This window comes from Bos mutus, chromosome 18 (genome assembly GCF_027580195.1).
Source record: "Bos mutus isolate GX-2022 chromosome 18, NWIPB_WYAK_1.1, whole genome shotgun sequence".
Taxonomy (NCBI): Eukaryota; Metazoa; Chordata; class Mammalia; order Artiodactyla; family Bovidae; genus Bos; species Bos mutus.
In genome coordinates, this window is record NC_091634.1 from 40,347,763 (window position 1) to 40,368,423 (window position 20,661).

The window sequence follows — 20,661 nt, forward strand, 5'->3', positions numbered from 1 at the left end:
AAGTCTGTCGTGTTTTAAAATCTCCTAATTAAAAAAAAAAAAGGTCTTAAATAAACACATGAAAAGATGCTCAAATTATTAGCCATCAGCGAAATGCAAATCAAAACCACAAGGCGATAACACTAGGATATCTATAATATAATCCAAAAAAAGGACAAGAACGAGGGTTGGCAAGATTGTAGAAAAATTGAAACCTTTATGTACTACTGGTGGGAATGTAAAATGGTGGAGCAGTTGAGGAAAAGAGCTTGGCAGCTCCTCAAGAAGTTAAACACGGAGTTGTTATGTGACCCACCCATTCCAGGCTTGGGTTTCTACTCGGAGGAGCTGAAAACGTGCCACTCAAAAACTTATACATGAATGTACACAGCAGCACTATTTGTAAGAGCCAAAAAGTTGGAAACAACCCAGATGTCCATCAACCAATGAATAGATCAACACAACATGGTCTATGCATACAATGCAAGATTTTTTGGCAATAAAAAGGAACGAAGAACTGATATAATGGGGATGAACCTTGAAATCATTATGCTGAATGAAAGAAGTCAAATACAAAAGGTCACATATTGCATGATTCCGTTCGTATGAAATGTTCAGAATCAGCAAATCTATAGAGACAGAAAGTAGATGAGACAGAAAGTGGTTGGGAAACTTGAGAGTGGTTGTTCACAGTTTCAGGGTTTCATTTGGGGGTAATGGAAATGCTCCGAAATTGAATAATGGTGATGGTTGTACAATCTTGTGTATATTCTAAAAAAAAAAATCACTTAACTGTATATTTTCAAATGATTCATTTTATGTTACATGAATTATATCTCAATTTAAAAAACCCCCAAATGGCCTGGCTTGCATCTTATTTTTTATATTTGCACCTTGCTGAGCAAAAATTTAAAGGAGAATGCTTTAAAGTTAAAAAGCACACTTCATTCTGGAAATGTACTTCATCTCCCTGAGTTATCCTTCACCCAACCCAGTGAGACTTCTGCTCATTGTACATCCCTGTGGGTATACACAGTCAAGTCAAAACCTAAGATGAAAAATATGGTAACTTTGAGTAATGTTTAGTAGATTTTTATTTCTATTTTAAACATAAGCATTGTCTGGGTGTGGCTTATATGAGGTAGGCAACAGTGTTCAATTAAGGAGTTTTCAACAGCATGGCAATGTTAGATTTCAGAGACATCTACAATTAAATACTTTCCAGGGAGGGTTAGAGCAAAGGGCCACTCTTGTGGTCATGACAGCTTTACTACTTTCTTTTCCACTGCTTTCCATAGCCTCTTTCTAGGAATTTGCTCAGTTCTCATCCCCAGATAAACTTAAATTGGCTGCTGAGCACACATTAAGAATTTATCTGATGCACAGCACCTCACACAGTATTTTATATCGAATAGGCATACAAAATACACAAAAATGCCCAGGATTTTCCTGGTGGTCCAGGGGTTAAGAATCCACCTTTCAGGGGATGTGGGTTCGATCCCTGGTGGGGGAATTAAGATCCCACTTGCTGCGGAGCAACTAAGCCAGCACACAGCCAAGTACTGAGCCCACGCCACAACTACAGAGTCCATGCACTGCAACAAAGAATCCGGCTTGAAGCAAGGAAGATCCCTTGTGTCGTAACTAAGACCCAAAGCAGCCAAAGAATAAATTTGAAAAATGTATTTTCTAAAATGCTCATTGAATAAAATCATCTTTCTGAAAGCAGAAGCGTAGGATGTTCCTCTGAAGAAGAGCACAGAGGTTTGCGAACACCAGTGTCGCTGGTCAGAAACCAGGACAATCAGTGCCCAGAGGAAGCTGGGAGAGAGTTTTAGATAGATTGATTGCTTAGTTGCTCAGTCACGTCTGACTCTTTGCGACCCCATGGGCTGTAGCCCACCAGGCTCCTCTGTCTGCAAGACTTTTCAGGTAAGCATACTGGAGTGGGTTGCCATTTCCTCCTCCAGGGGACCTTCCCGACCCAGGGGATGGAACTTGCATCTCCTGTGTCTCCCAGATTGAAGGTGGAGTCTTTACTTGCTAAGCCATACGGGAAACCCCTTAGACAGATTACTCTTATCAATTCACAAGTAAAGGAACATATAGCTTGAGACTGACCCATTGTTGGCTCTAATCAGCATTGCTATGACGTTTCTTTGAAAAAGGGATAAAGAAAGGAATATACATATCTACTCAACTAAAATTAGGCACTTTCTTATTTTTATAGGAAAACTGCCAAGTATGGGAGTAAAACAGTGTGCGAGAGTCACAATAATATTTAGTATCAAAAAAAAAAAAGAATGTACAACATTCAGTGGCCAGTTGCTGAAACGGATTGCAATTTTTTTGTAAAGCATTTTTGCTAAAGCTTGACTTAGTTACATTCTCTCAACTAAGCATGCAAGCAGGAAAAAAAATAATTTGCTTCACATTCTGACATGTTCAAGGCAAAGGAAGCCCATTCCTTTCCTTAAGCTGACTACAAATAATTATTCCATAACAAACACACCCTCAGATTTTTCAGTGATCTAGGCAAGACGTCAGGGATTTGAGTAAAATCAACAAAGGCACTGATTTTTTTCTTTTTTTTCTTATTTAGAAAAACAATTCGGGCCTGGACATGGAACTGTACCTTTTCTTTAGTGCACTTTTCAAATGATAATTTCTTCCACTGTCACCATTAAATCTTAATCCATTCCAGCTCCTTGCATGGGTCATTGAGTCTATATGTACTGCTGTTATTTTAAAATGTTTCCCCTTGGTAGGGAAAGAGGGGGAGAAAAGATGTTGAGGGCCAGATGGGCCTCTTCACAGTTCATTTATCAAACCTAATACGCTGGGCTCCACCCTCCTCTCACTCACTACCGCGGTTAAACTTCCATATAATTTGGTAATCATTTTCATTATCAGAGAGTGACCCCTGAGCAGCCGATCCCGGGGATACCCAGCCCTTGCAGCTGCTCTTTTTCTGCCTTTTCCTACAGTAGACCTTAAGAACCTTCGAGTTTATTAGCTGCAGACTGACCTTCGGGCTGCAGAGGTCAAGAAGGGGTCAGATCAGAGGGCTTGGCCAGTTCTTTAAAAGCTATAACAAGCTGTCCATCAGGCGGAGTGGACTGTATAAACAAAGCCAAATCTTCAGAAATTCGGTACCACTTCTGTTAACACTTACCCTGCATTCACACGGCTTCTCCCGATGTACTTGGGATCTTTCAACTCCAGGGAAGTGAATAGACAGCCCTAATAAGCCTATTTGGAGAGGGTTGTTTATGGGATTACCGGGCTTGGGGAAGGAAACCCACAGGACTCAGATATGCCTCGAGAATCCCAGGGTCGTGTGACACTGTGACAAACTCAGTTACTCCGAGTCACGCAGAATTGACACTTTCCTCCAAAAGCCAAATTACAGGGAACATATGCTTTCAGTTTAAGAGACTTCAGGGCATCCCAAACAATGGCTTGGCTCCTGGCCCTCGCAGAGAGAGACAAATATTTGAAAACCAAGTTACGAGTTGCGGGGAAGACAGTCTCCCTAATACCGTTCACATAAACGAACCTACTGAAGCCTTTATTACAACAAGACTTCCACTAAAGCTAGCACCAGCTGCGGAGTCTCAGTGACCTAAATTTCTCCAAGTCGTACTCTTTCTAACGCATTCTCTAAGGTGCAGTATCAGGTAATTAGAGTCATCTGTATTTAACTTTCGGAGGAAAAAAGAAAAAATTTCTATTATCTAAATCTCACGGATCCCCAGATAGCTCGGGTGAAAAGTAAAATACTGTAAGCCATCGCTTGGCCTTTGGCAAGCGCTAATTATTATCTGTCAGAGTACATTCTTCCTCATGTAATTCCGAAGTACACAACAGGCCCACCTCTGAAACCCAGGCCACTCTGGGTTGGTGCCAGAGAGGGTGTTTTATAACTTTCACCACTGCGCGCCTGATGGCCACTCCAGGCGATGCCCGGTTCCAGACGGCCAGGGGAAGCTTTGATGAGGAAAAGAAAGGTGGATGGTAACCGTCTGTTTATACAGACCGCATGGACGAGTCTTTTAGATAGATCAATGGGATGGGAAACTTCAAATGGGGCTGGCAGAGGGGTGGGGGAGGGGGGTTGGCAGGGGAGGATTACGGTTATTGAATACTCTGCGGACACTTCTGAGCTCTCAAGACACTGCCCTCTTGAAATTTTCTTTCAGGTGTTTGGTTTTAAGGAGGTCTGCAGAGTGTCAGCAGCTAAGCTCTTTCTTGTCTCCTCCCCTGCCACAAAGGAAACTCGACAAGTTTTGTTTCAGATGCTAGACTACATCAACTTCAGCCCTGGCTCCAAGTCCTGATTAAATTGTTAGCAGTTAAGGGCCAGAAATGCAGCAACCAGACTCCTTTTAAAAACAGGCCACTTCTGGCCACGCCGTCTGATGACTTGGTGTATTAGGAAATTATTGTTAACAAACCGAATGCACTCAACAGAGGCAGTCCGTTCTCGTTCTCAACATTTTCTCTAGCTGTGCTGTCTGGTTGTGGGGATGGGAGAGGGTTCACAGGGGAATTGTTTCCTTTCTTTTCTTTCCTTCTTTCTTTCTCTCTCTCTCCCCTTCCCTCCCACCCATCCTTCCTTCTATCTTCCGCTCTCTTTCTTTCTTCTTTTAATATATATTTTTTAGATTTTTTTTTTTAATGTGGGCCATTTTAAAGTCTTTACTGTATCTGTTACAATATGGCTTCTATTTTATGCTTTGACTTTTTAGCCTCAAGACATGTGGGATCTTAGCTTCCTGACCAGGGGTCGAACCCATACACCTTCAACTGGAATGCAAAGTCTTAACCACTAGCCCACCAGGGAAGTTCTTTCCTTTTGTATTTAATAAGAATCACCAGGGGAATTCCCTGGCAGTGAAATGCTTAAGACTCCAGGCTTTCACTGCTGAGGGCCCAGGTTTCATCCCTGGTCTGGGAACTAGGATCCCACAACCCTCACAGCACACCCAAAAAAAAAAAATCACCAGGGGAAAAGATATAAAAGGTCAAAGAGAGAGAGCAATCTCTTAGATGTCCCCCCAAGGATATTCCACTATTTCATAAAATATGCATACTTTAGTGAATATACATATTTAAATTGTAATAGAAAGAAACATTTTTAATTAATTATTGAAACTTCAGTTGAAAATCATTTCATGACTATAGTTCAAACTGTCATGCTCCCTAACCACACTACAAAAAGGTGGTAAGGGGGAAAAGTGACTAGGAATTTTTAAAATCATGGTTTCAATCATGGTTTCAAAACCATGGTTTCAAACCATGATTTCATGGTTTATTGTTTCTAAATTCAGAAACAATATGCATATGTGAAAAAGCAGCTTTCTGATACCGAAACATAATGGATAGTTCCTACTCTTCACTGTCTCCTTTTTTGGAAAATGCTCATCTTCAGCCTTGTTCAAGCAAATCTATTTTTATGATAATTGTTACTAGTAAAGCCATTAATTATTATAAATTCTGTTGCATGAACTCATTTGGAGAATATTATGGCTATCAATAAATGTTCTTCACTCCCAGGCACACAGAATTTTTAAGCATCGAATAAGACTCGGACGCAGAATCCAGCATAATTTTTCTGATTCCTCTCCTCTTGCTCAGAGACTGATGGTAATTCAACAACACGAATTACACATCTAAAGGATAATTTTAACATTTGAAGGAACTGGTTCAAGGCTTCTACCAGCAAAGCATTTTTCAAAGAAAAGCAGGATAACATGGTACTTAGCATGCAAGAATCCATTCTGTAAAAACTGATGATCTACAGACACTTTTTACCAGCCACAGCTGTCTAACCACAGCTAAGTCCATGTGCACAGAAATGAGGCTGAAGCCAAAGTCATTTCTCTTTGGTCAGTTCTGAAAACGGGGCTGCTGCATAGACCGAGTGCAAGCAAGCTGCCTCCCACGTGATGTAAGAACACTGTGAATTTCCTAGACACCTGCCCCAGCTAAACAGCAGTGTTGACTTTTAGACGGTTGATTAAAAGGGTTCTTCAGCATCAGGTACTTAGATTACGTTATGCTCAAGATGTAAACATTTATGCTAAATGCTACACTCGAGGATAAATCATATATGCATACAGATGACATCATGGATCACTGCAATTAACACAGGTACCATGTGCAGGAAAGAAAACTTTGGCTGAAAGCATCTGTCACTTGCTTCTTTTTTTTCATGGCCCCTCCACACTGAGAGGGATGAGGCCAGCCGTCAGGAAGGGCTTCCCCAAAGAAAGCCCTCATTTTCCAGGGACAACAAATCCCATTTCGTAACAGAACAAACCTGGCATGCCATTCTCTCCTCAGGTTCTGGCGAGTGGTGATCGAGGCGAGGATGGATGTCAACATCTCATTCTTTTGTTCCATGGGGACCCCCTCTCTTCTAACTTCGCGAAGCACAGCGCTTGTCTAGAAGAAACAATCCCCAAAAAGAGAAAGTGAAAGTGAAAAATTAATAATGAAAAAAAGCCCATAAGCAAATAAGGACAGTAAATCAATGGCTTTTTTATTACAGTTCCCCTGCTAACAAATCAATACAGTAAATGATGGTCAAAAATGGCCAGCATATATTTTGTACTTAATCAATGTACATGGCACATAAGGTAAACTCCAAAGCTCCATTGCCTTAAGTAACACATCAAGACGCTGTGCATTCTCACTCTAATTTTCTCGGTGCACCAATGATTTTTTTCCCTGGCAACTGCCGACCACGAGCTACTATTAGAAATTATTTTCACGTACACTTCACTGTGTGTTGTGTGTCTGGCCTCTTAAAAAAGAGCAGTCTCTGACTTTCCCTCTCTGTTTCCTGCCAACCAGCTGAGGCTTACTGCACTGCCTTTCTTATTTGAATCATTAATTTCTATTTCCAGCCATGCCAGGAATTTTTTTTTTTTTTTTGGTTCACTCCATTTTCCTTGCTTGCTGCAAATCAAGAGCTTACAAAGAAAGGAACACTAAGAGCACAAGAATCAAAGAAGAGTATATCTCTATGAATATCTTTCCAGGTTTGAAAATCCACCGCATACTTCAAATAGTAGATACAGGGATTCGTAAGCACGGTAGACACATGATTTGGGGAAGAATCTGCTACTCCATGGTTATGGCTATGGTCTTTAAAAAAAAAAATTAGGCTCACAGGTGAGTACAAAAACACTCGAAATTTAGATGCTGCTTTTTTAAGTAGTTGAAAAGCAAGCGCATCACACCTGGGTCACTCTAATAAGTAACGTTACATCGAAACTCAAATTTGACATTGTCATTTCAACTTTACAACTCACCTCTGTAGGGTCTTATTTTAAACATGCAAATGTCTGTGACACTAGAAAAACAATTAAGAAAACAATGGAAAGTATTCTACTGGTACTTGAAATCTGAGTGAGCAAAACACCTTTCAAGTTCTAATCACAGAACTCTTTTTCAAATGAAAATTTACCTTCACATATTAACAATTGGGGTAGAAATCTCTAGGATTTATAAATGTTGTTCTTCATGAAAGGCTGGTGGGGTGGGGGGCTTCTTTGGAGATGTTATAACCAAAGCAATTCTGCCACTTTCTCTGTTCTAATCAGTCAGTGTATTCCTTACTTTGGAGTAGGAAATGGCAACCCACTCCCGTATTCTTGCCTGAGAAATCCCATGGACAGAGAGGAGACTGGCAGGCTACCATCCATGGGATCGCAAGAGAGTCAGCCACGACTTAGTGAGTAAACAGCAATTCCTTATGTAACTGATGCCCACACCTTCGCTGACATGAAGAGCACACTCAACATCTGATTCTCACGGATCTTGAAATACCACTTGCTTACTCCTCTATAACATTTTACACTGTATGCTTAATATCTTCAAGACAACCGTGAGAAGAGGTGTGACAAACACTTGCAGTTTTCGATGCCCTCCGTCCATACCCAGTCCCCTTTCCTGTGACAGCATCTAGATCTCCTTGTGGGCGAAGTCTTTTATTGCATGTCATCTTAGAGGGACTGTCACCCAAAGCATTCTGCTCTCCCCCACCAAGGATGTGGGCCAGGCTGGCCTAATTTTCTTTTCCAGGACTTTAGACACTTGAGATGACAAAGAAAGTTGGCGGGGGGGGGGGGCGTTGCGGAATGTAGTAGCAATTTATCTATATTCCCACAGTTCCTACCACCCATGGTCCTCAAAGTATTCCCGGCTTCCTGAAATTTGAGTCTCTTTTTTTCATATACATAATCAAATGTATTTCTTCTTAATTGACGGAGAATTGCTTTACAATATTTTATTGGTTTCTACCAAATATCAACAAGAATCAGCCATAGGTATACATATGTCCCCTCCCTCTTGAACCTCCCCACCACCCTCCCCATCCCACCCCTCTAGGTTGTTACAGAGCCCTGGTTTGAGTTCCCTGAGTCATTCAGCAAATTCCCATTGGCCATTTTATATATAGTGGTGTATACGTTTCCATGCTACGCTCTCCATTCATCCCACCCTCTATTCCCTGCCCACCCCGTGTCCATAAGTTTGTTCTCTCAAACTCTAGAGTTTCCTTGGACAACTTTAGTTATCCAACATCCTTTCAATAAAGTCCCACTTTGTTCAAATTCACCAGAATCATTTTCTGTTGCTTACAATCAAACGTCCTAACTGATACAAACAGGTAAGACAGGAGAGACTTCGCTGGCTGCTCCAGTGGTTCAGAATGTGCACTTCCAGTGTGGTGGGCATGGGTTCAATCCCTGGTCGGGGAACTAAGATCCTGCATGCTGTGTGGTGCACCAGAAAAAATAAATCAAAGTGCAGACCTTACAGATCAGACAGGAAACAGTATGTCCACTGGAAAGGATCCACAATACTCTGCCAAGCATTAGTCAGGAAAAGGACCCTATCTCTGCCTCCTGGACCCAGAATGACAGCTACTCTACTGGTGATATAACCAAATGCATACGAAGCTTCTAGGGCTTCCCTCGTGGCTCAGACAGTAAAGAATCCGCCCACAATGCAGGAGACCTGGGTTTGATCCCTGGGTTGCGAAGATCCTCTGGAGGAGGGCATAGCAACCCACGCCAGTGTTCTTGCCTGGAGAATCCCCATGGACAGAGGGGCCTGGTGGGCTATACTCCACAGGGTCGCAAAGAGTTGGACACGACTGAGCGACCAAGCACACACGAGCTCCTAGGACAATACTTGTGGCCCCCCAGCACCGGGAGGAATGCTGGGTTTCTCTGCTGCTACTGCTGCTGCTGCTGCTAAGTCGCTTCAGTCGTGTCTGACTCTGTGCGACCCCACAGACGGCAGCCCACCAGGCTCCCCCGTGCCTGGGATTCTCCAGGCAAGAACACTGGAGTGGGGTGCCGTTGCCTTCTCTGTGGGTTTCTCTAGGTGATTCTAAAGCATGACACCCAGGCTCCCAGTGTCTAAAGCAGGGGTTGTAAATTCAAATACTGACTAGGACCAGAAAGGTAACAAGAGTAAGTTAAGCAAGGTTCCTGAAGAGAGCATGTGCTCTGTCTAAAAAGACAGTCGCTACTCAGCCTCAGCCCCAGGCAACTCTGCCATTCAGAAAAGCTGTTTTGGTGGGGCCAGATTCATGAATTTTCAAAATAAACAAGAACTCTGTTCTTTTTTTAACGTGAAAATTCCTAATTTTAAAATGTCAGAAACTAATTATTTTTTAGTTTTTAATTTTATACAAATTTGATTTTTTTTTCAATTTTTATTGAAACATAGTTGACTTACAATGTTGTGTTAGTTTCAGGTGTACAGCAAAGTGAATCAGTTATATATGTATTTTAACATTCTCTTCTATAGGTTATTACAAGATATTGAGTACAGTTCCCAGTGTTATACAATAGGTCCTTGTTGGTTACCTATGTTACAGTAGTGGGTAAATTTTAATCCCAAATTCCTCACTTACCCATCCTCATCCCCCTTCTCCTTTGGTAACCGGAAGTTTGTTTTCCATGTCTGTGAGCCTGTTTCTATTTCATAAATGTGTTCATTTGTGTCATAGTTTAGATTCCACATGTAAGAGATATCCCATGATATCTGCCTTCATCTGACTGACTTAGTATGACAATCTCTAGGTCCATTCATGTTGCTGCAAATGGCACCATTTCATTCTCTGGCTGAGTAATATTCCATTGTACATACATCACATCTTCTTTATCTATTCCTCAGGTGATGGACACTGAGGTTGCTCCCATGTCTTAGGCTGTTGTAAACAGTGCCCCTATGAACACTGGGGTGCATGTATCTTCTTGAATTAAGTTTTTCCCCAGATATATGCCCAGGAGTGGGACCACAGGATCATATGGTAGCTTTATTTTCAGTTTTATTTTGCTTTTTCTTTTTAAGGAATCTACATACTATTCTCCATGGGCTTCCTTGGTGGCTCAGCAATAAAGAATCTGCCTGCCAGTGCATGAGGTGGGCGTTTGATCCCTGGGTCAGGAAGATCCCCTGGAGAAGGCAATGGCAACCCACTCCAGTGTTCTTGCCGGGAAAATCCCATGGACCGAGGAGCCTGGTGGGCTACAGTCCATGGGGTCGCAAAGAGCCAGACGTGACTGAGCGACTAAACATACAGTTCTCCATAGTCACTGCACGAACTTACAGTCCCACCAACAGTGCAGGAGGATTCCTTTTCTCTGCAACCTTTCCAGGATTTATTATTTGTAGACTTTCTGATATTGGCCATTCTGACTGGTATGAGGTAATACCCCATTGTAGTTTTATTTGCATTTAATACAATTTTTAAAGGTTACTTTCCATTTACATTTATTACAAAATATTGGCTATATTCCCTGCATTATACAATACATCCTTGAGCTTATCTTATACCCAGGGGTTTGTACCTCCCACCCCCCCATTCCTATATTGCCCCTCTGGCCCCCCAATTTTTTTTAAATACCATGTGGGCTAAACAAGAAACAATGGCTAAACGGAACTCAGGCAGCTGCTAATTTGTGGCCTATAGTGTAAACAATGTCTCATTTCAGAGAGGTCTTGGCATCAACGGGGACTCTAACAACAGCATTGCTCCTTGTCTGTGATACCCCCCCTCAAACACTGAAAGCCAGAAGGGACCTCAGGAAGTCATGCAGTTTATCACCATGCCTGTTGGTACACATTATTTTACCAAAAAGTGCTTCACATGGAAAATAAAACACACATCTAGGTGGCTCCAAAGACATGATGAAAATAAAATTATTTCTCTATTTGACTTTTTCAAACAAGTCGTTTGTCTCTTCTTGGCCTTTCATATCGTTTACGTTTTATCCAGAAGCCCTAGTTTACCATGAATCCTGAAGAGGAAGGGTTGAAGAAAGCTGAATTCATGGGGGCAGAGGATCCTATTTAGTTTCGACTGTATCCCCACTGCTCCCCTAATGACTTTTGATAAATGCTCGTCAAACTGGTAATAAAAGTAGGAACTGGAAAAACAAGCATTGCAAAAACAAAGAGCAACGGAAGACTGTCTTCTTTTAAGAAATTACTATTATAGAGTCTGCCTTCAATCGGAGAGACCCGGATTCAATCCCTGGGTCGGGAAGATCCCCTGGAGAAGGGAATGGCAACCCACTCCAGTATTCTTGCCCGAAGGACCCCATGGACAGAGGAGCCCGACGAGCTATATAGTCCATGGGGTCGCAAAGAGTCAGACACGACTGAGCAACTAACACACACACACACATTATCATTATTATTACTACTTCATGAGTTGATAAAACTCATAGAAGCTGAGAGAGTCACGTGCTCCACCACGGAGCTCTTGTCACTTCACAAAAGGACTCACTTCCTGGTCTGTTTAAACAACTAGTTCTCCTCGTTCTGAGTTTCCCAAACTTTAGTCATTCTAGTTCATCTCATAATTCTTTTTTTTTTAATTGATTAATTTATTTTAATTTGAGGATAATTACTTTACTGTGGTGGTTTTTGCCATACAGCCACATGAATCAGCCCCAGGTGCACACGTGTCCCTGCATCCTGACCTCAGAAAGTCATACAGTTTACGACCATGTCCTCAGGTACATATTATAATAGAATACCCATTATTTGTGTATAAAGTATTAATGTCTGTGTTCAGTCGCTTCAGCTGTGTCTGACTCTTTATGACCCTATGGACTGCAGCCCGCCAGGCTCCTCTGTCTATGGGATTTTCCAGGCAAGAATACTGGAGTGGGTTGCCATTTCCTCCTCCCGGAGATCTTGTATTAATACCTAATATTTTTCTTTCAATCGACTTATATTTTAAAATATAAAATGAATTCTCTTCAAAAGAAAAATGGAAGACCAGTGCTACTTGTCATAAATGAGAAGATAACCAGAAAAATAATATATTAAAAACAAAGTTAAATGTTCCTCTCATTCTCAGTTCAGTTCAGTCCTCAGTCGTGTCCGACTCTGTAAACCCATGAACTGCACCATGCCAGGCTTCCCTGTCCATCACCATCTCCCAGAGCTGGCTCAAACTCATGTCCATCAAGTTGGTGATGCCATCCAACCATCTTATTCTCTGTCGTCTGCTTCTCCTCCTGCCTTCGATCTTTCCCAGTGTCAGGGTCTTTTCCAATGAGTCAGTTCTTCGCATCAGGTGGCCAAAGTACTGGAGCTTCAGTTTCAGCATCAGTCTTTCCAATGAATATTCAGGACTGATTTCCTTTAGGATTGACTGGTTTGATCTCCTTGTAATCTCCTCTCCTTCCAGACGGATATTATTGTTGCTTGCTGAAGGTTCTGAGGCTGAAGCTGGCTTCTTCTTTGTAAAAGAGGACATGAACGTGTATGGGAGAACGTAGAGACATATGAGTCTAAATGAAGACCTCCTGGACACAGTCACAGAAATAGAAAAGGAGCTGAAGATGTAATCACCTTTTCTGAGTGACTCTCCGTATGTGTAGAGTCCTGGAATACCACCTAGCATCATCCCAGGTCTGCACCCCTGCTCGGGATGAACTGCCATGCTGCACCAAGCCGTTTTGCTCCAGAGTGTCCAACTTTTTGCGACACTACGGACTAACCCGCCGGCCTCCTCTGTCCATGGGATTATCCAGGCAAGAATACTAGAATGGGTTGCCTGCCCTACTGCAATGGTTTTTCCATACTTCACAGATAAATCGCTTTTCTCCCTAAAGGTATTCTTCTATGAAACTCAATATATAAAACAGTTTGAAGCTTTGAAGGTATGGAGGACTGGAGGTTCTCCCCTTGTCGTGGGGTATCTCTTCAAAAGTCTAAGGAACTGTGAGACACAATTTGCCAACCTCAAGCCAACGGTGTTTAAAACAGCATTTAAGTGTTCAAAAGTTTATACATCTGTTTGCTGGTAGGAATGCAAAAGACTGTCATTCTAGTAGAGAGTTTGGCAGTTTTTTATAAAGTTACACACACACTTAATATTATCACCAGCAATCCCATTTCTAGGGCTTTACCTAAAGAAATAAACACTTACATTCCCACAGAAACACATATATAGATGTTGATAGCAGCTTTATTCATAATTGCCCAAAACTGTAAATAACCTAAATGTCCTTCCTTAAAGGGCAAGTGGATAAACACACCGTGATACAATGGAATACTCCTCAGCAAACAAAAGTGATGGGTAATTGATACATGCAGCCCACTCGAATGAATCTCAACATCATTATGCTGAGTGAGAGAGGTGACGCTCCAGAGATAAAAAACACAGCCTGATTCCATTTACTGGACATTTGGAAAAAGCAAATTATAGGGACAGAGATCAAATCAGTGAAGGAATTTTAAGAATGATAAAACTAGTCTGCATCCTGAAAATGGTGGTAGCTATAGGAGTTTAGACATATGTTAAAACTCACAGAACTGTATATCCAAAAAAGTCAATTTTATCATATGTAACTTTTACAAAATTTAATTATAAAAGTTCACTTTTATCACATTTTTAGGACAAGAAAGAATGTAGATAACATGTTTACATATAAATATATTTAAAAGAGAAGCAGTTAGTAAAAAATACAGAAAAAATGTATCTGGGTTACAAAACAAATTCTGTTACAAATTTTTTTTTAAGATATTGGAAAAAGCTGGCTGAACTTAGATTGAGCATTCAGACCCTAAAATAGAGTATTTCATAAAATTTAGAGTGAAAAGAAGTTCTTTCACAAAAGGAAATCTCAGAGTGTCAAAGGGCATTCTTTTTATAAAAATTGTGGTATTTTAATCCTTATAATAGTGTTGGCTCCACAAGGGTTTCCTTCCCATTTAGGCCACCACAGAGCGCTGAGTAGAGTTCCCTGTGCTACAGAGTGAACTACGTCCAGTGTGCTATACCGTGGGTTCTCACTAGTGATCTATTTTATAGTACGGAATATTCTGAATATTCATTGGAAGGACTGATGTTGAAGCTGAAGCTCCAATACTGTGGCTACCTGATGCAAAGAACTGACTCACTGGAAGAGATCCTGACGCTGGGAAAGATTGAGGGCAGGAGGAGAAGGGGATGACAGACGACGAGACGGCTGATGGCATCACCGACTCAATGGACATGTGTTCGAGCAAACTCGGGGAGATGATGGACAGGGAAGCCTAGCGTGCTGCAGTCCGTGGGGTCACAAAGAGTTGGACACAACTTAGTGACTGAAGAACAACAAAAGTGTATATATGGGCTTCCCAGGTGGCGCTAGTGGTAAAGAAGCCGCCTGCCAATGCAGGAGACTTAAGAGGGCTGGGTTTGATCCTTGGATTGGGAAGATTCCCTAGAGGTGGGCGTGGCAACCCACTCCAGTATATGTCAATCTCAGTCTCCCAGTTCATCCCATCACCTCTTTCCCTTTAATATCCATGTAAGAAACAACAGAATGGGAAAGACTAGAGATCTCTTCAAGAAAATTAGAGACACCAAGGGAACATTTCATGCAAAGATGGGCTCAATAAAGGACAGAAATGCTTTGGACCTAACAGAAGCAGAAGATATTAAGAAGAGGTGGCAAGAATACACAGAAGAACTGTACAAAAAAGATCTTCACGACCAATGTGATCACTCACCTAGAGCCAGACATCCTGGAATGTGAAGTCAAGTGGGCCTTAGAAAACATCACTATGAACAAAGCTAGTGGAGGTGATGGAATTCCAGTTGAGCTATTGCAAATCCCAAAAGATGATGCAGTGAAAGTGCTGCACGCAATATGCCAGCAAATTTGGAAAACTCAGCAGTGGCCACAGGACTAGAAAAGGTCAGTTTTCATTCCAATCCCAAAGAAAGGCAATCCCGAAGAATGCTCAAACTACTGCACAATTGCACTTATCTCACACGCTAGTAAAGTAATGCTCAAAATTCTCCAAGCCAGGCTTCAGCAATACGTGAACCGTGAACCTCCAGTTGTTCAAGCTGGTTTTAGAAAAGGCAGAGGAACCAGAGATGAAATTGCCAACATCAGCTGGATTATCAAAAGAGCAAGAGAGTTCCAGAAAAACATCTATTTCTGCTTTATTGACTATACCAAAGCCTTTGACTCTGTGGATCACAATAAACTGTGGAAAATTCTGAAAGAGATGGGAATACCAGACCACCTGAGCTGCCTCTTGAGAAACCTATATGCAGGTCAGGAAGCAACAGTTAGAACTGGACATGGAACAACAGACTCGTTCCAAATAGGAAAAAGGAGTACGTCAAGTCTGTATATTGTCACCTTGCTTATTTAACTTATATGCAGTGTACATCATGAGAAATGCTGGGCTGGAAGAAGCACAAGCTGGCATCAAGATTGCCGAGAGAAATGTCAATAACCTCAGATATGCAGATGACACCACCCTTATGGCAGAAAGTGAAGAGGAACTAAAAAGCCTCTTGATGAAGGTGAAAGACGAGAGTGAAAAAGTTGGCTTAAAACTCAACATTCAGAAAACAAAGATCATGGCATCTGGTTCCATCACTTCATGGGAAATAGATGGGGAAACAGTGGAAACTGAGAGTTTTTTTTTGGGGGGGGGAGCTCCAAAATCACTGCAGATGGTGACTGCAGCCATGAAATTAAAAGACGCTTACTCCTTGGAAGGAAAGTTATGACCAACCTAGATAGCATATTGAAAAGCAGAGACATTACTCTGCCAACAAAGGTCCGTCTAGTCAAGGCTATGGTTTTTCCAGTGGTCATGTACGGATGTGAGAGTTGGACTGTGAAGAAGGCTGAGCGCTGAAGAATTGATGCTTTTGAACTGTGGTGTTGGAGAAGACTCTTGAGAGTCCCTTGGACTGCACGGAGATCCAACCAGTCCATTCTGAAGGACATCAGCCCTGGGATTTCTTTGGAAGGAATGATGCAAAAGCTGAAACTCCAGTACTTTGGCCACCTCATGCGAAGAGTTGACTCATTGGAAAAGACTCTGATGCTGGGAGGGATTGGGGGCAAGAGGAGAAGGGGACAATAGAGGATGAGATGGCTGGATGGCATTACTGACTCGATGGACGTGAGTCTGAGTGAACGCCGGGAGTTGGTGATGGACAGGGAGGCCTGGCGTGCTGCGATTCATGGGGTCGCAAAGAGTCAGACACGACTGAGCAACTGAACTGAACTGAAGAGAGCTGACTACACAAATCCCAGCTGCCACTTCCTCCCTATGGCCTCTCCTACACTGCAGGATGGAGATGACCACAGAGCCTCCCTACGGATTCTCGCGAGGCCTAGTTACCCAGTCTTGTGCCATTATGATTATGAGCTTTAGTTTCATCTTAAATGCCCTCATCCACCTTGTGTTAGGCTCTGCTATTTTAGCAAGAGGATTCCCCTAAAGTGTCTACAACTTGAAAATTTTCCAAAGAAGAACAAGTAACCATTGAATGGCCACAGCCATCAGAAGCCTCTCTCAGAAGCCAGAGGCACCCTCCTTTGCATATCCCTCACAGGAGAAAAATCTTGATCCTTGGACGGTGGGCTTTATTTTTAGAATCAGTTCTGATTTCACTGTACATGGCATTATTAGTAGACGCCTCTCTCTCTCTGAGGCCACTATCCAATATGTGCCCTATTCTTCTTAGTCTTCTAGTGGGGCTCCTCACTGTGGGACCCTCACCTGTGCTTAGCCCAGGGTTCTGTCCTTGGTTCTCCTGTTCTCTCTGTTGCCTGCATTCTCTGTGGGCAACCTTCCCCTCCAATGGCTTTACAGGTCCCTGCAGACCAACCACTTCCCACGGACTTCTACCTACAAGCAGACCTCTCTGCTAAACTCTGGTCCCATAGAATCAACCACTAGATGGTTGATTCCCCTTCGACATACATCTCAAAATGATACTTCAGCCTCAACTCGTCCACTTGTGAACTGCAATTTCTGTTCCCCATCAATCTGCTCCTTCTCCCTTTCAGTTCAGTTCAGTCATCTCTGACTCTTTGTGACCCCATGGACTGCAGCACACCAGGCTTCCCTGTCCATTACCAACTCCTGGAGCTTGCTCAAACTCATGTCCATCGAGTAGGTGATGCCATCAACCATCTCATGCTCTGTCGTCCCCTTCTCCCTTTACCTCCCTAGAATGATGAATGACACCACTCCCAATGCAGTCACCTAAACCAGACATCCAGGACTCATCCTAGCCTCGTCTCTTTGTGTTCCTGCCCTCCCTGCACCTAAACATCAACACCTATCGTTCCTCTTTGTTCAGCAGGACTCAGACTTACTTCTTCCCCACGGCCATTAGACTTGGTACAGGACAGCTCTCATCTGGGCCATGAAATGGTGTCCCAACTAGCATCTCTGGGTCAGTCTCACCCCTTCTATGAATTTACCTCCTACAAGAGGAGTATGTCAGAGTCAAAGGAGATGAGAAATTTCCGCCTCCAAAACTCCACCTAAGCCAGAGCAGCTTACAGACTTCAGGTTCATGCAGACTTCAGTTATTGTATTTGAGAGGTACAAAACAATAATTTTTAAAGCCCAGATTCCTTAATCAGAAAAAAAATGAAAAACCCTCTCATTTTTATATAGGCAGTGCTGACGTCTCAAGTCTTAGCTCTGTCTCTCTTCTATTCCACATTAGACTAATTGCAGTTCCCTGAAAATACATGCCTATTGTAGATTATATATTTACTTGTACCTGGTTATATAACTTACCAGTAACTACTAATTCTTCAAGAAACATCTCAGATAACACCTCCTATGTGAAGTCCTCCAGGAACCACATCCTTCCACCAAACTAAGTAGAGTGTCACCCCTTCTTACGGACCGCCCTTGAGCATCTCATAAATCACTTCATATTCCACTGTGATTAATTATGCACTAGAGCTTTCCTCTTCCAGAGTGTGAGCTCTGCGAGAACAGATAGGGTCCATACCTATTTCTTTTCAAATCCTCTAAGATGCCAAGTTCGGCGCCAGTTGTGAAAGTGGACTCCTGATAGAGGCTTGTGGAACAAATGAAGTCATATGACATGTCTGAGCACGTCTGGTGAAGAAGGTGGACAGAGTATTATTCAAGACCAAGAACAATGTGTGAAACAAGCTTTGGTCTGATTCAAACTATTTCTAAAGACAAATCTAAGAAAAAAAGTTATACCACCTATTTTTAAACAAAAGTATCATGAAAAAAATGAAGCCTTTGCAATCCCTAGGCGACTGCTTAGGGCAATGTTCATTTGGATGGATGTATCCAAAAATAGTTTTACCACAAAGCTATGATAGCATCTAATCTATGCATAGTCTCCTGATAAGCCAAAAGAAGAAGTCTTACTTTGTCCATTGCAGCAGAGAAAACTATTTTGAACTCTGGCAACCCACAGCATTCTAATGACCTCTAAGAATTCTGCAGTGTTTTTAGGTTCTCCTGGCTCAAAACTTTATGCATAAAAGATTAAGTAAAATGTCCAGAACTAGAGAAAGAGAGAGGTTGAGAGAGAGAGAGACTGACTGAGAACGAGAAAAGAAAAACCAAAACTCTAAAGCTCTAACAGGACTTAAATTTTAGGCATAGGTTTCACATCTTTCTTGGGAAAAAAGTCTCCCAATCCAGAATTCATTCAACTAACCCTGAGTAATTCACCTAATTCTTGATGGTTATATTCTTACATTTGGTAACTTTCAATATGTCCTAATTCTAGGGCATCTTTAGGAAAGCACATTATGAACATAACTTGCACTATGCAGAATTTATACCATATAAGGTTTGTAGATAGGAATCATTCTTAGATTTAAAAGGAGAATAACAGTATTTACTCATTTACTAATAATGGAAAGTAAGTCCTTCCTTCTTTTGGTTCCTTTCTGATCTGGAGTAACAGCTTCCAACAGGCCTTCAACTCCAAAACCTAGGTTTAATCCATCCTTCTTACAAATCAGAGAACTGTGTCTAAGAAAATGCATGGAAACAGGAGGCATTCAACAAATATGGCTTGTGATCTCTCTTAGTTCATTAAAAAAAAAAAAAGTCTGCTGCTGTTTTTCCAATTTCAAAAGCCATATAAACGCTAGGATGCCAGAAGTTGCATACATTTCCCACCTTCTCAGCATCTCTCAACCCTTACTACCACCAAAAAAGTCCTACTGTTGTGGTGGGAAAAAATGCTATTCCTAACACTTTTTATATACATAGCTGCCTCATGTTAGGGCTGTAGTTCCCTGCTGCACACACAAATTACAAAGATATGCCCTGACTGATAATGAGGGCTAAAGGTTCAACTTGCGAAGAAACTTGGTTTAAGATGTTATCAGCTGGGAAAGCTATTTCATCACATCAACATTGCCATGGGCTGTCAAAAACCTAACCAGGGCTCCCTTCTTCAAAAGTCCAGGAACACTTTTTTTTTTTTCTTTCTTTCTCCCCCCAACCCAGCCTGTTTTTTTTTTTTTTTAAAAGAAGAAAAAGAAAAAAGGCACAGAACCCACTGAGATAGCCTTGGTCCCATCAAAGAGAGGTCGATCTCGGGTCTGCCTTCATTGACTGATTGTCAGTTTCAGATGGCTCTTTTGTGAGGCCTCTGCAGCTCGATGCTGAGTGATGCCTCCGCCTTGTCTAAACTGGACTGGGCACCGCCGAAGATTTCCAGCGTGCTTGGATCCACAGCCCAGCAGAACAAATAAACATTCCCCCTCGGACTTTCTGCCTACTTTATCTCCCTCTCCGGGAGCAAGAGGTTTTGAGGGTGCTAATGTTTACACAATGTTCAGACTTTCTTCCCCCTGTTTCCTGAATTTGAGAAGACACATCCTGCATGACCTGGGCTAAGAGATAACACCAAGTCACCACTGGGTGCCCCCGTCTACCGGATGACTTAAGGCTGCCGTCTTCTCCGCCCCCCATCCCTTTCCTCCCCCACCCCTCACAGTCTTACCAAGGAGGGCAGGAGATAAGCTAGGCTGTCCTGAAAGGCAGGCGCAAAGGCAGAAGTCTCCAAGAGGCAGCGAACAAAGCGGGCTTTTACTTCCGCCTAAAGAGACACTTGGTTCAGTTCATCTCAAAGACCTGCTTTAAGGTGCATGAACATCTCAGCAGAGTTTACCAAGTGAATCCTCAAAAAAATGTACCCAGAAGACATATTCTGGCGCTTATCCATTGTGTGCTATTGAGAGGCGGGAGCTAACTGAGAGTAATCAGGAATGTCTGTGAGAAAAGAATTCAGGGCAAACCTTTCTTTGATCCGTCTTCTCATCTGTCAAGGGGTCTATGTAACAGCATCTAGACTTCTTGGGACGATTACGT

General features: G+C 42.2%; 1 protein-coding gene across 4 annotated transcripts in view; it reads right to left on the reverse strand.

Moving 5' to 3' along the window:
* The window catches only part of FTO (FTO alpha-ketoglutarate dependent dioxygenase), a 423,247-nt gene that overhangs the window by 179,427 nt on the left and 223,159 nt on the right, over nt 1–20,661 (reverse strand). For all 4 annotated transcript variants that reach the window (XM_005890937.2, XM_070388423.1, XM_070388422.1 and 1 more), the window contains one exon: nt 6,305–6,429. In XM_005890937.2, coding sequence (XP_005890999.1) covers nt 6,305–6,429 — 125 coding nt within the window. The remainder of the gene's footprint in view (nt 1–6,304; nt 6,430–20,661) is intronic.